We start from the raw sequence: 17,056 nt of genomic DNA on the forward strand, positions 1-17,056 counted from the left end.
GGCCAAGATTCCGTATGCTTCAGCTTGTGGCAGTCTCATGTATGCCATGGTTGCTACTAGGCCGGACATTGCATTTGCAGTGGGAGTGGTTTCTAGATACATGGCCAACCCTGGCAAGAAGCATTGGGAAGCAATGAAAGGTGTCATGAGATACCTGAAGGGCACACAGGATATGTGCATTTGTTTTGGCAAACAGGATGCATTAGTGCATGGTTAAACGGATTCAGATTATGCCGGTCATCCAGATAACCGGAAGTCTACTACCGGTTATGTATTTACATTCACAGGAGGTGCTGTGTCATGGATATCCAGGATGCAGAAGTGCACAGCCTTATCTACTACAGAGGCCGAGTATATTGCAGCCACAGAGGCTTGCAAGGAGGCATTATGGCTATCTCGGTTAGTGATTGATTTGGGCTATACAGGTGATATTCCATTGTTGCATTGTGACAGTCAGAGTGCCATCCAGTTGGCAAAGAACCCTGTCTTTCATGCAAAGACGAAGCATGTGGATGTGAAGTATCACTTCATCAGAGAGGTGATAGAGAACAAGCAAATTCAGCTTGTTAAGATTCATACGGATGACAACCCGCTGATCTGTTGACGAAGAGTTTGCCTCCGGAGCGGTTTGCTCATTGCAGACACTTGATGGGCATTGGATGAGGCCAGTTTCAGCCTTGATATGGCCTTGCATATTATCATGTACATGCTGATTTTTCTTTTCCTTTACTTAAGGGCACTTTGCCTTTAAGTGGGAGGTTGTTGGGGTAAAGGCGTTATGCCCACCCTTATAGTGTGTACAAGCCCATAAGTTATAGTACATAGTACACTTAGTACTTTTAATGTACTAAGTGCACTATGTGTACTAGTGCAATATACATGTGTGATAGGGGAGTCACACACTCATGCCTCATGAGTTGACTTATCCCCACAACTCTCTCTCTCTCTCTCCCTTGCTTCTCTGTGTATGTCTCCCACATGACCAAACCCTAATTCTGTTTCTCCCACACACTTCTCACAATGAGAGAGAACAAAATTGTTTCTTCGACCGCAACTACTTCCAGAAGCCAAGTTACCAATGGTGGTACAAACGCCATGTTCCGAGAATTTATGTGCGTCATATCGCAACATGGGAATCAGATGTACGCGTGATGACTTCTATACAGGCCTTGGAGAAATGGATACCTCTTCATGATACCTCGACGCCCGCCTTCCCGCCCCTCTCCTCCGTCAATCATCATGATTCATCGAGATCCCTTCCTAGACCCCTTCCCAAATACCTACTATCTCCCTTGCGGAGTTAGCACAATAGCCCCATGTGTTACATGATTTATAGGTACAAGAGGTAGAGCTTCAAACATAGGCGACAACGCGAGCTACCGCGCTAAAGGAACGACGACACGTGTAGCACGAGCGATACCTTGCACCTCTCAACGCAAGAACGGTACAAGCCACTTCTTCGACTCGCCTTCACAAAAGGGTGAATTTTAGTAAGTATAACTGTAAACTCCATCCCACAACTTCGTACTCTTGGATTCATTATGGGCCCAAGAAAACTCTGATTATGGAGTTGCTGCCTATAAATGGGACCAATTTGTCACGGACCGCTCACTATCTTGGGCAGCTCGAGGATGAGTATCGAGAATTGATTCTTACAGAAAAGTACTACTCAGTCTATGACCGGGAACTCCTCACGATGATACAGGTCCTAAAGCATTGGAAGCATTTCCTTTATAGGCGCGACTTTGAGGTTCGCGCAGATGGCTTCAAACGAAGCCAAGCACGAAGTGAAGTAACCATCAAAACCGTTGGAGCCATATTTTCTAGCGATTTGGTGGAATAATCGAGTACCTTCCAAGCAAGGCCAACCTAGTTGCCAACGCCCAGAGCAGAAAAGAAACCGTGTCCCACATCCAATCCACACTGTGGATCTTACTAGTACAAAACTAGACAAGATGAAGCACAAGTACGAGGATTCTGTGGAATTCGGTACTCAACGGGAATATGCATTGGACGCCACACGACCATGCCACTTCTTGATACGCGATGGTAGGCTTTTCTACAAAGGCCGCCTCATGTTGGGTAAATAGGGAAGCAGCACCCCCCCACACACACACACACACGTACACATTCATGTTAGCTTGACAGAGAAAGAGGCACCTACCTCAATAATATTAGATATACCAAAATGAAAGTACAATGACATGATAAGGGGTAGCACAAAGAGAAAGGCACGTAACTCAATAATGTTAGATGTACCAAAATGACATGATAAGGTAACACACACTAAGTGGCTAAGAGGGTGTGTTCCTGTCAACGAAGAAAAAAACCCTCGTAAGGAGAGAAAAAAGTGCCCCAACTATCCTATGGTGTTCACACACCACTGCCTGTGACATAGAGTCAACAAACACCCCTGGAGTGTTGATGTCACCGTGTACAAGGATAGACTGATCAATCCCCAAAAGGCAATAAGCCCAAAGCTATGCGAAAAACTTTAAACTTTTCACGAGAACGAGCCTTCGTGAATAAATCTGCCATGTTATCATGTGTAGGCACACATACAAAGCTGATCTCTCCTGCTGGGAATCTTTCTTTGGCATAATTATAATGCACCTCAATGTACTTAGTGTGAGCATGAAACACTGGATTTTTCACAACAGCCAATGTGCTCTGACTGTCAATGAAAATGGTAGTGTAGGACGATTGTCCAACACCCAAATCGACCATAAGGCGTCTAAGCCAGACACACTCAGCTGTAGCTGTAAAAGTTGTCCTTTACTCCCCTTCACAACTTGAAATGGCCACTGTTGTGGCTGCTTCTTGCTGGGCCATGATATACATGAATCACCAAGACCAAAGCACAAGCCGTGAGTGGACAATAGCATGTGGTAACATCCAGCCCAATCCAAATCTAAACAGGCATGCAACTATGAATCACGTCCCCTAGAATTGAACAATCCGAGGTGCCAGGTGCCCTTTAGGTAACGAAAAACCCGCTTGATAGTCCTGCCGATGGAATAGTGTCAGTCCGTATTGAGAGTCACCCTCTAGAATGATGTAGAGGTGTATCACGCGACACAAACCATAGTTATGTGGGCAGGTGGGCAAAGGGGCAGCCTTGTGGGCCACCTCAAAAGGCCGCCTTAAGGGACTTGCCTGGGTAGCCCTTGTGGCCCACCCTACATGGCCAAGCCCAACAACCCATGGAAGGGCTGGACATCCAGTCCGCCAGGCCTAGAAGCAAGGCGGCCAGCCCAAAGGGGCTAGGGCCTTAGTCAGCCAACCCTTATAGGAACTTGACAACAGTTGGCCAGCCCTACTAGGGGCCATGTGTGAAAGGCACCCCTTTATGGTGCATATTTTCAAGTCGTCGGGGATTTATCTAGAGACCCACAGGCCCGTTTTATGTGGGTGAGATTTCAGCTGACAGGGGCAGGACTATGTACATTGCTGTGTGTTACTTTCCACCAGACACCTCACATTATGCCACAAATACAAAGGAGATAGAGGAGGAGATAAGAGGATGGAGAGGAGATAGAGGAGGTGGAGGAGAAAGAGGAGACCCGAGGAGCTACATCACCATACAGTGCACTCTCAAATGAGATTACAGAGTGCTGTAGGCATATGCTCACTTATGGTAGTGCTATGTGTGAACAGGGCTTAACCAAGGGCACTTTTTCCCATGTGGTTTTTCCCCTTGGACATCAAGTGTGAAAGGACACTCTAACATATAATATTTTGTACTTCTATATTATATGAATGTGGCACACATGCAAGGGTTGACTTGCATTTTGTGGATACCACACTTTTGGCTCTCTCTCTCTCTCTCTCTCTCTCTCTCTCTCTCTCTCTCTCTCTCTCTCTCTCTCATTTCTGTGTGTGAGCTTCTCTACCTTGCACCTAACCCTAATGTGCAGGTTTGTGTGTGTGAGTGTGTGAGTCCAACCCCAACAATTGGTATCAGAGCAGGGAGCTGGCCCTGAAATTCTGTCGCTGGAAGGAAACCTGTAGATTTCTGTCGCCCTGCGAATTTCCGTCGCCGGCCGTCCGTCGATTCCGTCCGACAGTTCCGTCGCTGCTCCACCGTCTGGCCACCGAAGGGATTAGAGGAACTGATAAGGTCGCTGTCAGAAACTCCTGTAAATAATCCTCTAGGGCACTGACTTCTGAATCAAAAGTCTCCTGTGTGACCACCAGGATGGACTCGTCTTGCTCTTGTGAGTGAAGATGAAAGAACAGGGGAATCATAGACATCACGGAAATAAAAATTATCCCTGAAAGAATCAAAGGAAGCACGCAACTTGCCAAGAAGTTTATGGATAGAAGAAGGAATGGCTGTAGAGAAGTGGTCTCCTGAAGCCATGTCTGCTGAAAAAACAAAGTACCTCCTCTCAAGTTGTGCACAGCAAGAGAAAGAAGCAAGAAAGGGAAGGGAGGGTGGGAATCTGAATATAGAAGAAGCAGACTATCTCAGAGTTCCTATCCTCGGCACCTGTGAAGAGGGTTTCAACTAATAACAATAAATATGCAGAAAACACAGCCTACAGTAGCAAGAAATTGCAGCACTTGAGGCAGTCCCGTAGCTCCACTGTAAAACAAAGGTTAATGATGAAGAAACGCAGCAGTAAACAGCTCCTATATGCTGAAAACAGTCAACAGCAGCATGGGAAAAGAAACGCAGGTTCTTGTAGATGTTACCCGCTCTGATACCATGTAAGAATGGGTACTATGCTGAGATACCCACTCAGAAATGCTGCAAGATATATACAACACTGTATATGGACAGCAAGCATAAAGGAGAAAAGAAGATCACTGCTGAATATCACCAGAAAAGGCAGTACATCATGTGGAGCAGCATGAGGGAGGTCCCGTAGATGCTGCCTATCACTGCAGAAGCTGAAAAATGAGATGATAATGATGCTAAGCCAAGCCACCTATATATATGTGGGAGAGGAGCTGGTCGGCCAGCTGTAGCACGTCGATAGCTTGACTATAGCAAAGAAATGCTAAAATGCCTAAAAAATACCAAAAAAATGCTGAAAAATCTCTGCTAAGATATGCCAATGCAGGGCTTCATATGGAGCTAGATACAAGCATAAATATGCATGGGAAAGTCCATCGGGGAATGAAATAATTTCCAACAGAGAGGAATAGAGTTCTGAGACAGGATTTGATCCAGCTGCACACCGGGGAGACTTGGTCGAGTCCCCTTCCCACCAAGATGCAGTACTACAGAGATCATTTCCTTAGATTCACAGAGGATGGATTTGTCAGACCCCACGCAATATGGATGTACACGTCTCACGCTATGAGGGTGACTATTGGTCCTATCAGAGTTTCCTCGCTCTGGAGATTGACGTAGGGAGAGTAGCAGAGACCCCTAGAGAGGACAGAGTCTGCAGATTATGCTAGAGAGTGGTAGAGCTAGACGAGCATTACATATGCACATGCCCTCTATATTATGAGATCAGAGGGAGATACCATTGCTTGTTCAGAGAGGGATTTGGCCCACTTAGTCGGGTGATGGAGTATCCTCATCGAAGATGCTTAGGCCTTTTCCTCCTTGAGCTACCAAATGTGCTGTAATACCCAAAACATCGGGGGAAATGCCCCCATGCCAACCAAATGTACCTGTAATACCCGAAATTGCCTACAAATAGTGCCAATTTCTGCAAAACCCCCAAATTTCTAGTGCAATTATGCACCAAATCTGTTGAAATCAAAGCCAATAGGTGCCAATGTCAGGCTCAATGGTGAAAAGCCCCAAATTTCAATAGGCAATGTGTGCAATTTCAGGTCAAACCTTGCAGATCTGGAATTTGAAGTTGCTTTGGGCAGAGCATAGCAGAGCAAGTATAGTTGGACTAGGGCAGGTACAATCATACGGTACGGGGCATAGTACGAGCAACAGGTAGCAGAGCAAATCTAGACAATACGGTGATGAGGCGGCGCAGATCTAGGCGACAACATCGATATAGTACGGCGGTGATGGCGTCGACAACAGATACAGGCATAAACGGCGACGGCGGCACCTTAGCGACGTCAGATCTGGACAGGCGGCGCCAAATCTAGGGCGGCGCGGGCAAGGGCAACGGCCCACAGGGGCGGCAGCAACGCTAGATCTAGGGCGGTGCGGGCAGGGGCGACGACGCACAGGGGCGGCGGCGACAGCGTCAAATCTGGACAATTGGCGCCAGATTTGGGGCGGCGCGAGCAAGGGCGACCGCGCACAGAGGCGACGGTGTGGAATGGCGACGGCGACAACGTCAGCTCCGGACAGACGGTGCCAGATCTGGGGCGACGACGCACAGGGGGAGCGGCGGCAGTGTGTAGCTGAGGGCGCGACGGGGACGGGCAGTACGACGTACAGACAGAGGTACAATCGGAGCAAGGACGGCCGTACAACACAAGCGGCGTCGTACGACGGTGGATTTGAGAGGTGACGACGGCGACGGGCAGCTGAGGGCAGCAGGGCAAGGTGGCTGCACAGCGGCTGAGCGCAAAACTCTAACCCAAAACAGCAAAAAACTTACTGCTACAAACCCTAATACAATAGGCTGAAGCTCAAGCTCTGAAGGGCAACAGGGGGCAAAGTGTCATGTGCAGAGTGTGTATCTACCGTGTGCTATACGCACGCAAGACTAGTTTCGAGGCCTGGGAAAGCTTGGAACTAGGCAGGCTGATTGACGAGCTGAGTTAGGGATAAACTAACGGGCGGGGACCCAAGTATGGACGGGTGGGCGCCCAAGTGTGGACGCCCGATGACCGGCCAAGAGCCTATAAAAGGGTGGCCAAGGTTAGTTATTGGGATATAGAGAGTCTCGCAAGTTTGTGAGAGCTCTATGGTCTTGGAGCCTGGATCTAGTGCAGACGTGCACCTACTTTATGCAACCGAGGCCGGCAGCAATCTCGAGGCCCGCGAGGACAGCTTCGTGGCGGTATGGGACGTCGCGAGGAGGAGATTGGTCGGTACGTCATCCTAGTTAGCTCAGCTCGTGGCTCGGTGGGGACAGCCAAGACTGTGGGCTTGCCCACGGCTGTCATGGTTGGGAGGTGAGTCAGGCCTGCACCCCCTTGTTTGTTTGTTTGTTCATTTGTTTGCAAGATTCGAGTTTCGAACCAAGATCGATCACGAGGGGATCCGTGGGGATTTGACACAAAGCCTAATGCTAACCCTAACCCTAACCAGGCTCTGATACCAATGTCGGGTAGAAGGGAAGCTAGCCTGCACACACACACACACAATCTCAAGCACAAAGAAATGTGAGAGTGCTGGAAAAGATGTACTCAATAATGATATGAAATGAGAGTACAAGTGAGTACTAAAAAGCCTAGGGCTAAGTGTCCAACACACATAAGTGTGTTCACACGGGGAAAACCTATGTCCAGTCACAGGGAAAAAGTGCCCGTGAGTAAGCTGGGTTCACACCTGAACTAGCCGGGATGACCAACAGACGTGTGGCTATGCAGCTTTGAGATCACTCAAGAAGTGTTGGAGATTGGTTGTCGAGTGTTCAAATCATCAGTGGCACAAAGGTAGGCGCCTAAGGCTTGTATGGCCAGGCGGCCAGGCCTACGTAGCCAGGCAGCCAAGCCTACGCAGCCTAGCGCAGGCACCCAAGCCAAGCCAGGCAGGCGCCCAGGCCACGCAAGGCAGGCGCCCAAGCCACGTGGCCTTGTGGCCAGGCATACTTGGGCTGTCGCAGGCGCAGGCTGGCGTGAAGGTACCGACTGAAGCGCAGGTGCTGGCAACACCCGACGACTGGCAAGGTGGCGCCGACAGGACAACTCACGCAAGCAGCCGCAACGATGACGTCAACAACAGTGCCGGCGGCTAATCCAGGAGGGATGAGAAAAAAAAGAAAAACAAGGAAAGCACTTGTTTTTGGGCTTTCGTTTTTTTTATTTTTTAAAGGTTAACCCCCCCCTCTCCAAGGTTAAACGTGTTTTATTTTTTTTAAAGAAAATTGAATATATATATATCCATATATATATATTTATATTCAAAAAAAAACACAAAAGCAAAGCAAAAGCTAAGCCTAGCTTTTGGAGATTTTTAGCTTTTGGGGCTATCTTTATAAACCCCTTAAGTGGGCTTCTTGCCACACATCTCTCAAGTTTTCAAGCTCTCAAGCTCTCAAGTTCACTTTCACTTTCCTTGTGCAAAGATCAAATTTTCTCTCCACGTACCCTCTTCACGATGTCGACCCAAGAATCGGAGTTGGAGCCCCTTGTGGAACGCGAAGGCTTGCCGGCTACAGAAGGTACCGATGCCGATCTTTTTGACGATTTTGTATCAAAATCAGATTTCCAAGAGTTCAAAGTAGCTCTCGAAGCTTCTTCAACGGAACGTCAGGCACAAATCGCAGCCCAGATGCAAGCTTTGCAAAACTCCATTGCTCTATTGACCACTACCCTCTCTACTTTCTCGGGTATGGATACCTTGGCCTCTGCTTTAGGCCCCAACATTACTCCGGAACCGTTCGGGGGCGAGCAAAAGCAGCGCACCAAGGAGATCGTGGACACGTGGCTACATAAGTGGCAAGTTCACTTTCAGTTTCATCCATATGATGATGGAAAGAGGATCCAGTTAGGAAGGAACTCAACCCTAAGCCAACGACTTGGGCACAATTCGAAGACGTCTTCAAGAAAGAATTCCTCAAGAAAGAGTGACTATGATGTTGTTGCCCGGTTTTCAGCTTTGACCATGACCTCGCAGCACCTCACTTATGAGGTCTACCTCCAGAAGTTTCGTGACTTGCAGATGAAAGCTACAAAGATGGATCCCACTACTCTTTTGGGGTTTTTCGTAGCTGGTTTACCAGACTCGTATCGATTACAGGTTAAAAATAACAAATGCAAAACATTGGACGAGGCCATTCATTCAGCTCGTATCTATGATGATACGATGGTCTCTTCCAAGTCGAAACCCGTTACCGAGCAGGGGAACAAGCATAAAAGAAAGTTCTCCGCACCTATGGCTAACACGACAGAAGGAAAGTCTTCGGACCAACCTTCGAAGAGTTCCAGTTCGACACCAACGAAGAAGAAACGGCTCCTTAGGGCTTTAAAGCTCAAGAAGAAAGGACGTTGTTTTATCTGCGAAGAAAAAGGACACATGCGTAACGAGTGCCCAAAGCAAAAGGGTACTAAGACGAACGCAGGACCCAAGCCAAAGGCAGCTAACCAGTTGTCTTTGACAGGTACGTCAATTACTGTACTTTCTCGCCCTAGTACTTGTTCTGATTGTCTGTTCAATTCTAAAGTATTTGGCTTGCATGATCTTCTCCGAGTTTATGGAGAAGTGAATGGCCATAAAAATCACATTCTTTCAGACCCTGGCAGTTCACATAAGCCGAGGAAGATGTGTTGGGGTAAAGGCATTATGCCCACCCTTATAGTGTGTATAAGCCCATAAGTTATAGTACATAGTACACTTAGTACTTTTAATGTACTAAGTGCACTATGTGTACTAGTGGAATATACATGTGTGATAGGGGAGTCACACACTCGTTCCCATGAGTTGACTTATCCCCATAACTCTCTCTCTCTCTCCCCCTTGCTTCTCTGTGTATGTCTCCCACATGAACTCTAACCCTAATTCTCTCTCCTATTCAACTGGTATCAGAGCTAACTCGTACCGTCGTGCTGAATTCTGAAGATACTGGTCGTACCCTGATCTGGTTGCCTTTCTCTGCCCAGCCAACAGGCGTGGGCTGCTTCAACTGATGCCCAGCAGCAGCTGGGCGTAGGCAGCCAGTAGCGTGGGCTGCCCAGCAGCCATGAGGACTGCCCAGCCATTCAGGCGCAGCCAGGCGCCTACAGCAGCCAGGCGTCTACACGCTTAGTGCGAAGGGGAGGCAGGCGAGCTTGGAGCCTTTCGAGCGTAGCTGCAGGAGTCGGGCAGGATTTTGGCGGAGTCTGCGAAGCAACGCGTTGGGCACACAGCGCTAGCGGGCGGCGCTCAGCTCCACGTCATCTTCTCCAAGGCGGGCTTCCATCTGGTACGCGCCTACGTGGTGGTGGTCAGGCGAACTCAGGCGAACACGTCTATGAGTTAGAACACGGGCAGCGCACCTGCTTCCCTGCCATTGGCAAGCTGCCGCGTCTACCAGTCTGAAGCTAAAAATCTGAACCCTTGGGGCGCGCTCTTGTGCACAAAATAACCAGGCAAGCTCTGTTCGTGAAATGCAAGATTGATCAAAGCCTTTTATCAACCTGTGAAATGGCCAATTGTTTCTGCTGTCCTGCTGAAGAAGAATACGTGAAGCATTCGGACAATCTTTACAGTAATACACCCAATGGCAATCCAACAGGCATTAGTCATCATTGACGTCCATTTGGAATAAGGGCCATCAGCATCCGATTTCTGCAGCAACACCAAATTCAGCAAACCCCCCTTTCTTGCAACAAAAAAATCAAAAATTACAAGGTATTCTGCTTCAATTTTTTTTTTGGGATTTGCAATTGAGCAAGTACAATCATCAATTGAGCAGGTACAGGTGCCAAATTGCACAATTTTTTGAGCAAAATTGGCAAAATTGGGTGACATTGGTCACAATCAGGATCAATTTGCAGGAAATTGGATGTCAAAATTTGGGGCTTTTGATGTATTTGTGCAATTAAGCATTCATACATGCTGTATGATGTGAGAAATCGCACATTCGAGCAAAATTGCAGCAAATTGCACTGCAAATCAAGGGGCTTTTGTGCCGATTGGATTGATTTGCATGCAGGCAATCGCATTTGATGCTTTGGGCAACGTGTTGATGCCTGTCAAGCACTCAATGTGCCTGTAAATCAAGGGGCTTTCATGTATTGGATGTATATGTGGCCAGGGGGAAGCACTGTGAAGACTCTGGATGCCTTCATGTGCGTCAATGTACCATGTATGATCAGCAATTGATCTTAAATCAAGGGGCTTTTCAAGATTTTATGCTTGTTGAGCTTGGCAAAGCAACAGGCAAAACATTTATGCCTTGAATCCTCAGAAATCAGCTTGCAGTCAAGGGGCTTTTGCCCAATTTCTGTTCGGAACTGTTGTATGCAGTGTTCGGGACTGTAAAAGTCTGATTTTCACTCATTTGGACAGCCAGGAGAGCATTTATTGCTACTGTACCTGCTGGTACAGATTTGGTACAGCTTTGTACAAGTTTTGGCATGGCTGTACACTGATTTGCGTGAGGAAAAGGTTCAATTTCAGCTGCTGTACTTGCCGGTACAGGTTTGGTACATCATTGGTGAGCACTTAGTACTGCTGTACAGTACTTTGGAAGGGCAACAGAGCACATTTAAGGTGCTGTCCTAAATCTGCAGCAACCAGATTTTGGTGATTTCATCACATAAAGTGGAAGAAAAGTTGCATTTGTGCTTCCGCAGTGGGAGATAAACTTGGGAGAACAACTGTGAGCACTTTGTGTGCTTTTGGTGCAGTGTTTGCACATTTTGCAGGGAGTCAGGCATTGACAGGTTGCATATTGCTATGGCAACCACAGGTGAAAGCTCTTCATTGCTTCACATCAAGAAGCTTGAAGGCTCACATAACTATGATATTTCGCAAACCCAGTGCTATAATGTGTTGCTCCAAAAGAAGCAGCACAAGCCTATCAAAGAAAGGGGTGTAATGCCCGCTTCTCTTACTGCTGAAGAGTGGGAAGATATGGATGAGCTGGCAAGATCTACTATCATGTTGTCTGTGTCAGACTCATTACTTTTCAGCATTCGTGAAGAGAAGACAGCTTGGGGAATGTGGCAGAGATTGCAGGACTTGTATGCCCAACAAAGTGCCTCAAGCAAAGTGTATTGGTTGAAGAAACTCATAGGTCTTCAGATGAAGGAAGGGGCGTCTATGACAGCCCATCTAAATGAGTTTAATGGTATTGTCAGCCAGATCATTAATCAAAAGTTGGCAATGGACAATGAGTTCAAAGCCACTTTTCTCTTATGCACTTTGCCAGAGAGTTGGGACACATTCAGGACAGCCACTAGCAATTCGAATGCTATGCTGTCATATGCAGATGTTGAGGGTGCTCTTCTTCAAGAAGAGATGAACAGGAAAAACAACTCTGTTGGAAAGTCCAATGCAATGAATGCACGTGGGAGATCCCAGCAAAGGGAAAAAAGCCAAGAACGGGGAAGGAGCAAGTCTCGCTCCAAAAAGGATTTGGAATGCCATTATTGTGGCAAGAAGGGACACATCAAAAAGCAATGCTACAAATGGAAAAATGATCAAAAGAAAAAGGGAAAAGGCAAAGACAAAGACAAAGATGAAGCCAAAGATGTAAAGCCAAAGGGCAAAAGTGGAGTCAAGATTGAAGAAATCAATGTGTCACATGCAGGTGACAGTGAGGATGAGGTCCTATTTACGTCTTCACTTGATGCCCATTCACTTCTTACAGGAGATGGTCATGGTATGCACTCATGGATCATTGATTCAGGTGCCTCCTTTCATGTCACAGGTTGCAGAGACTTGTTTGTTAGGTATACTGCTGGCAATGAAGGAGTGGTTTATTTGGGTGACAACCATGCATGCAAGATTCTTGGCAGAGGTGATGTGAGGCTTGTGTTTTCAGATGGCTCACAGCTTATGCTCCATGATGTCAGGCATGTGCCTGAGATCAAGAAGAACCTGCTTTCTACTGGACAGCTTGATGATGCTGATTATGTTACCACATTTGGTCGTGGAAAGTGGAAGATTAGTAAGGGCTCACTGGTTGTTGCCAGAGGCTCTAAGGTGGACACTCTTTACTTTATGCATGCGGGTGTTTGTCACCATGCTAATGTAAATGCAACCGAGCTGCCCGAAATCTCTCTGTGGCATAGCCGGTTGGGACACATGAGTGTCAAAGGAATGGAGCAATTGTCTCGTTTGGGTTACTTGCCTTCTCTAAAGTTTTCAAGTTTTCAGTTTTGTGAGCATTGTATATATGGCAGGCAACTGCAGTGCCCCCACAAGAAAGCTCTTGGACAGAAAGATGCTCAGTTAGAGCTTGTGCATACAGATGTATGTGAGATGCCTCAGCTTTCTTTGGGAGGGGCAAAATATTGTGTGTCTTTTATAGATGATGCCACACGCAAGGTGTGGGTTTATCCTCTTCGTTTGAAGAGTGATACATTCTCAGTGTTTCAAAAGTTTGTTGCTCATGTGGAGAATCAAACTGGCAAAACACTGAAGGCTTTGCGTTCCAACAATGGTGGAGAGTATATGTCCAAACAGTTTCAGGATTTTTGTGATGCTAAAGGCATCAAGAGGGAGCTCTCTACTCCTTATGATCCTCCACAAAACGGGACAGCAGAGAGGATGAACAGGACCATTCAGGAGAAGGTCCGTTCTATGTTGTCACATGCTGCATTACCTCATGGTTTTTGGGCTGAAGCTGTTATGACAGCCGTTCACCTTATAAACAGGTCACCTAACACGAGGCTTGGTGGGAAAGTGCCAGAAGAAGTATGGAGAGGGAAGCCTCCGTCATACAAGCACTAGAGAGTGTTTGGTTGCGTTGCGTACGTGCACATACGCAGGGAAATGCGCACCAAACTTGATCCTAAGTCTCACAAATGCATATTCCTAGGATATGGTGACAGAGGTGAAATGGGGTATAGACTTTGGGATCCCATGAATAGAAAGATCATACGCAGCAATGATGTCATTTTTGATGAAACATGCATGTATAAAGAGCCTGCAAGGCAACAGGAGCCTGGCAGAGTCATCTTTGATGATGATGGACATCATGGACAACAACAAAGGGCTGTAAATCAGCCATTACAGCAGCAAAACCAGCCCTTAAATGGTGCTGAAAATGGTCCAAATGGACAGCCAGACATGGCAGAAGATATCCCTATGGATATACCACAGTTAGAGGAGATACCGGGCATGATTTTTCAGCCTTATGGCATGGCACAGGAGCCACCAATGGGTGATATGCAGGCTGGACAGCAACCTGCAAATGATGGTCATTGGGTACGGAGGTCCACAAGACCCTCTAGATCCCTTGACAGGTTTGTTCCAGGGGTTGACTACTTGATGCTTACTGACTGTGGGGAGCCCTCATGTTATAAGGAGGCTTTACAGAGGACAGACAAGGCTCTATGGGAGCGTGCCATGAAGTCAGAGATGGATTCTCTGCATAAAAATGGAACTTGGAAGTTGGTGCATTTGCCTGCAGGCAAGAAGGTTTTGCCATGCAAGTGGGTTTACAGGCTCAAAGTTGCACCAGATGCAAAGCCAAGATACAAAGCCAGGTTAGTGGCTAAGGGCTTCAAGCAGGAATATGGTGTGGACTTTGATGAGATCTTCTCTCCAGTGGTCAAAATGACCACACTTAGAGCTGTATTGGCTTTGGTTGCTCATGATGATCTGGACTTGATCCAGATGGATGTGAAGACTGCTTTTCTTCACGGTGATCTCCATGAGGAGATATATATGCAACAGCCAGAGGGTTATGCAGTGAGTGGAAAGGAGAAGCTTGTATGCAAGCTGAAAAAGAGTCTTTATGGGCTCAAACAGGCACCAAGGGAATGGTATCATAAATTTGATACATTCATGAAATCTCAGAATTTCAGGAGAAGTGACATAGATCACTGCTTGTACACCAAGAAAGCTTTGGATGGCAGTCTATTGATCCTCATCTTGTATGTTGATGATATGTTGATTGCCGGGAAATCTCGTAAGGAGATGGATACCTTGAAGCAGAGGCTGCATCAAACCTTTGATATGAAGGATTTGGGTGATGCAAATCACATCTTGGGTATGCAGATACTTCGGGACAGAAATCAACATGTGTTGTATTTGTCTCAAAAGGAATACATTGGCAAAGTCTTGCAGAGGTTCAATATGGACGGGGGGAAGAAGACTAGTACTCCTTTGCCTCCATATGTAATACTCAATGCTCTGGACAGCCCACAGTCGGATAGTGACAGGGCTGATATGGCCAAGATTCCGTATGCTTCAGCTTGTGGCAGTCTCATGTATGCCATGGTTGCTACTAGGCCGGACATTGCATTTGCAGTGGGAGTGGTTTCTAGATACATGGCCAACCCTGGCAAGAAGCATTGGGAAGCAGTGAAAGGTGTCATGAGATACTTGAAGGGCACACAGGATATGTGCATTTGCTTTGGCAAACAGGATGCATTAGTGCATGGTTACACGGATTCGGATTATGCCGGTCATCTAGATAACCAGAAGTCTACTACCGGTTATGTGTTTACATTCACAGGAGGTGCTGTGTCATGGATATCCAGGATGCAGAAGTGCACTGCCTTATCTACTACAGAGGCCGAGTATATTGCAGCCACAGAGGCTTGCAAGGAGGCATTATGGCTATCTCGGTTAGTGGTTGATTTGGGCTATACAGGGGATATTCCATTGTTGCATTCCTAAAAGGGTGGATCCGGGACTTTGGGGGGGTGTATCGAACATGCCATATGAACTCTACGCCAAGGTGAGAGCAAACACAATGTGGGATATGTGACGTGTCAAGCCACGTGGAGATGAGCTAGGATATCATCCAACAACTCCCCTCCAAGCAAATGCCAACGCACGGATTGTACAACACAAGGCCCTGCCAATGAGGAGGGCGTCAAGGCCAAGGTGAGGACCAGCAGGAGCCAACGCCAATGAAGGAAGAGCAAAGGCCATCGACAAGTTGTCAAGGCGAGAGCAGACGGGAACACCGACGGCGGATGCCGGCAACCGAATGCGAACGCACGCTCTGATACCATGCCAAAGACGGCAAGAGCTAAAGACGGGTCGCGTGTAGGGGGGTCCCACTCACCTGCCGCCTAGCCACCCAAAACCCCCACCATCCCTAAAAGAGTGGATCTAGGACTTTTGGGGGGGGGGGGGGGGCAGGGGGGGGGGGTTATCGAATGTGCCATATGAACTCTACGCCAAGGTGAGAGCAAACACAATGTGGGATACGTGACGTTTCAAACCGCGAGGGGATGAACTAGGATATCATCCGAGAGCTCCCTAAAAGCAAATGCCAACGCACGGATTGCACAACAGGAGGCCACGCCAATGAGGAGGGCGTCAAGGCCAAGGTGAGGATCAGCAGGAGCCAACGCCAACAAAGGAAGGGCGTCAAGGCCATCAACAAGAAGTCAAGGCGAGAGGACACGAACGCCGATGGCGGATGCCAACAACCGAACGCGGACGCACGCTCTAATACCATGTCGGAAACAGCAAGGGCCAAGGAAGGGTCGCGTGCCGCCGGGCGGGGGGGGGGGGGGGGGGGGGGGGGGGTCGAATGTGCCATATGCCAGGGTTAGAGCAAACACAATGTGGGATATGTGACACATGTCAGGCCATGGGGGGATGTGCTAGGCTATCATCCAACGGTTGATACTTCAGATGATTTGCTGTGATAAAATTAATCTTGTAATAAATATATGAAAAACTCAGCTACAACTGTGTTTTTGCTTTTCAACTTTCTCCTAGTGGAGAGGCTTCCCTCCTCCCTCTTGCTAATTCACCATGCATCCCTATCTTGAGGGTCAGATTCAAGAAAATCATAGACAGGAATCAACTAGACTGCTGAGAGTCCAGTACACAGCTGGAATCTAGGCAAACAGATAAGAACATCCTTGTGTACCACATCAGCCACGAATGAGTACGGCAAAGACTGGAAAATCCTCAACATCGCACCAGTACATATGGCTTCAATATAGTGCCATGATTGTTTCTCATTCAGACTTTGATACAAATTAGATGGTCATTTTAGTCTTTCAAGTGTATTTTGAACACACCATGAATTGGTGTTAAGAGACACACCTCTTGTGCCACACTGACATTAAGTGACCATATGAATACTTTTTCTTACCCTTGAAGAATCTGTTCTTGTTTAAGCAGAAAAGGTTCTGATTTGTGCAAACTTATTAGCAGTTTCACCAAAAGCTCTCTTTCCAAATCCTTTTTCTCCAAAGAAAGAGCAATCCACGTGTACACCATTGTAGAATAGAACTTAGGAGCTCTTAAGTCTTCCACACATAGCGCTGCCTCCTTCAGATCTCGAGCACTGCCATGAAGCATACATATATTAAAAACACTGTAATACTC

At 47.3% G+C, this 17,056-nt stretch overlaps 1 protein-coding gene across 2 annotated transcripts in view; it reads right to left on the bottom strand.

Annotated features, from left to right (window-relative positions):
• Positions 1 to 17,056, bottom strand: part of EIF4G (eukaryotic translation initiation factor 4G) — a 40,068-nt gene that overhangs the window by 15,906 nt on the left and 7,106 nt on the right. For both annotated transcript variants that reach the window (XM_086815000.1, XM_086814999.1), the window contains exon 6: positions 16,821 to 17,015. In XM_086815000.1, the coding sequence (XP_086671126.1) occupies positions 16,821 to 17,015 (195 nt within the window). The remainder of the gene's footprint in view (positions 1 to 16,820; positions 17,016 to 17,056) is intronic.

The sequence above is a fragment of the Cibotium barometz genome, chromosome 20, assembly GCF_041138505.1.
Source record: "Cibotium barometz isolate CiBa-2024 chromosome 20, ASM4113850v1, whole genome shotgun sequence".
Classification (NCBI taxonomy): Eukaryota; Viridiplantae; Streptophyta; class Polypodiopsida; order Cyatheales; family Cibotiaceae; genus Cibotium; species Cibotium barometz.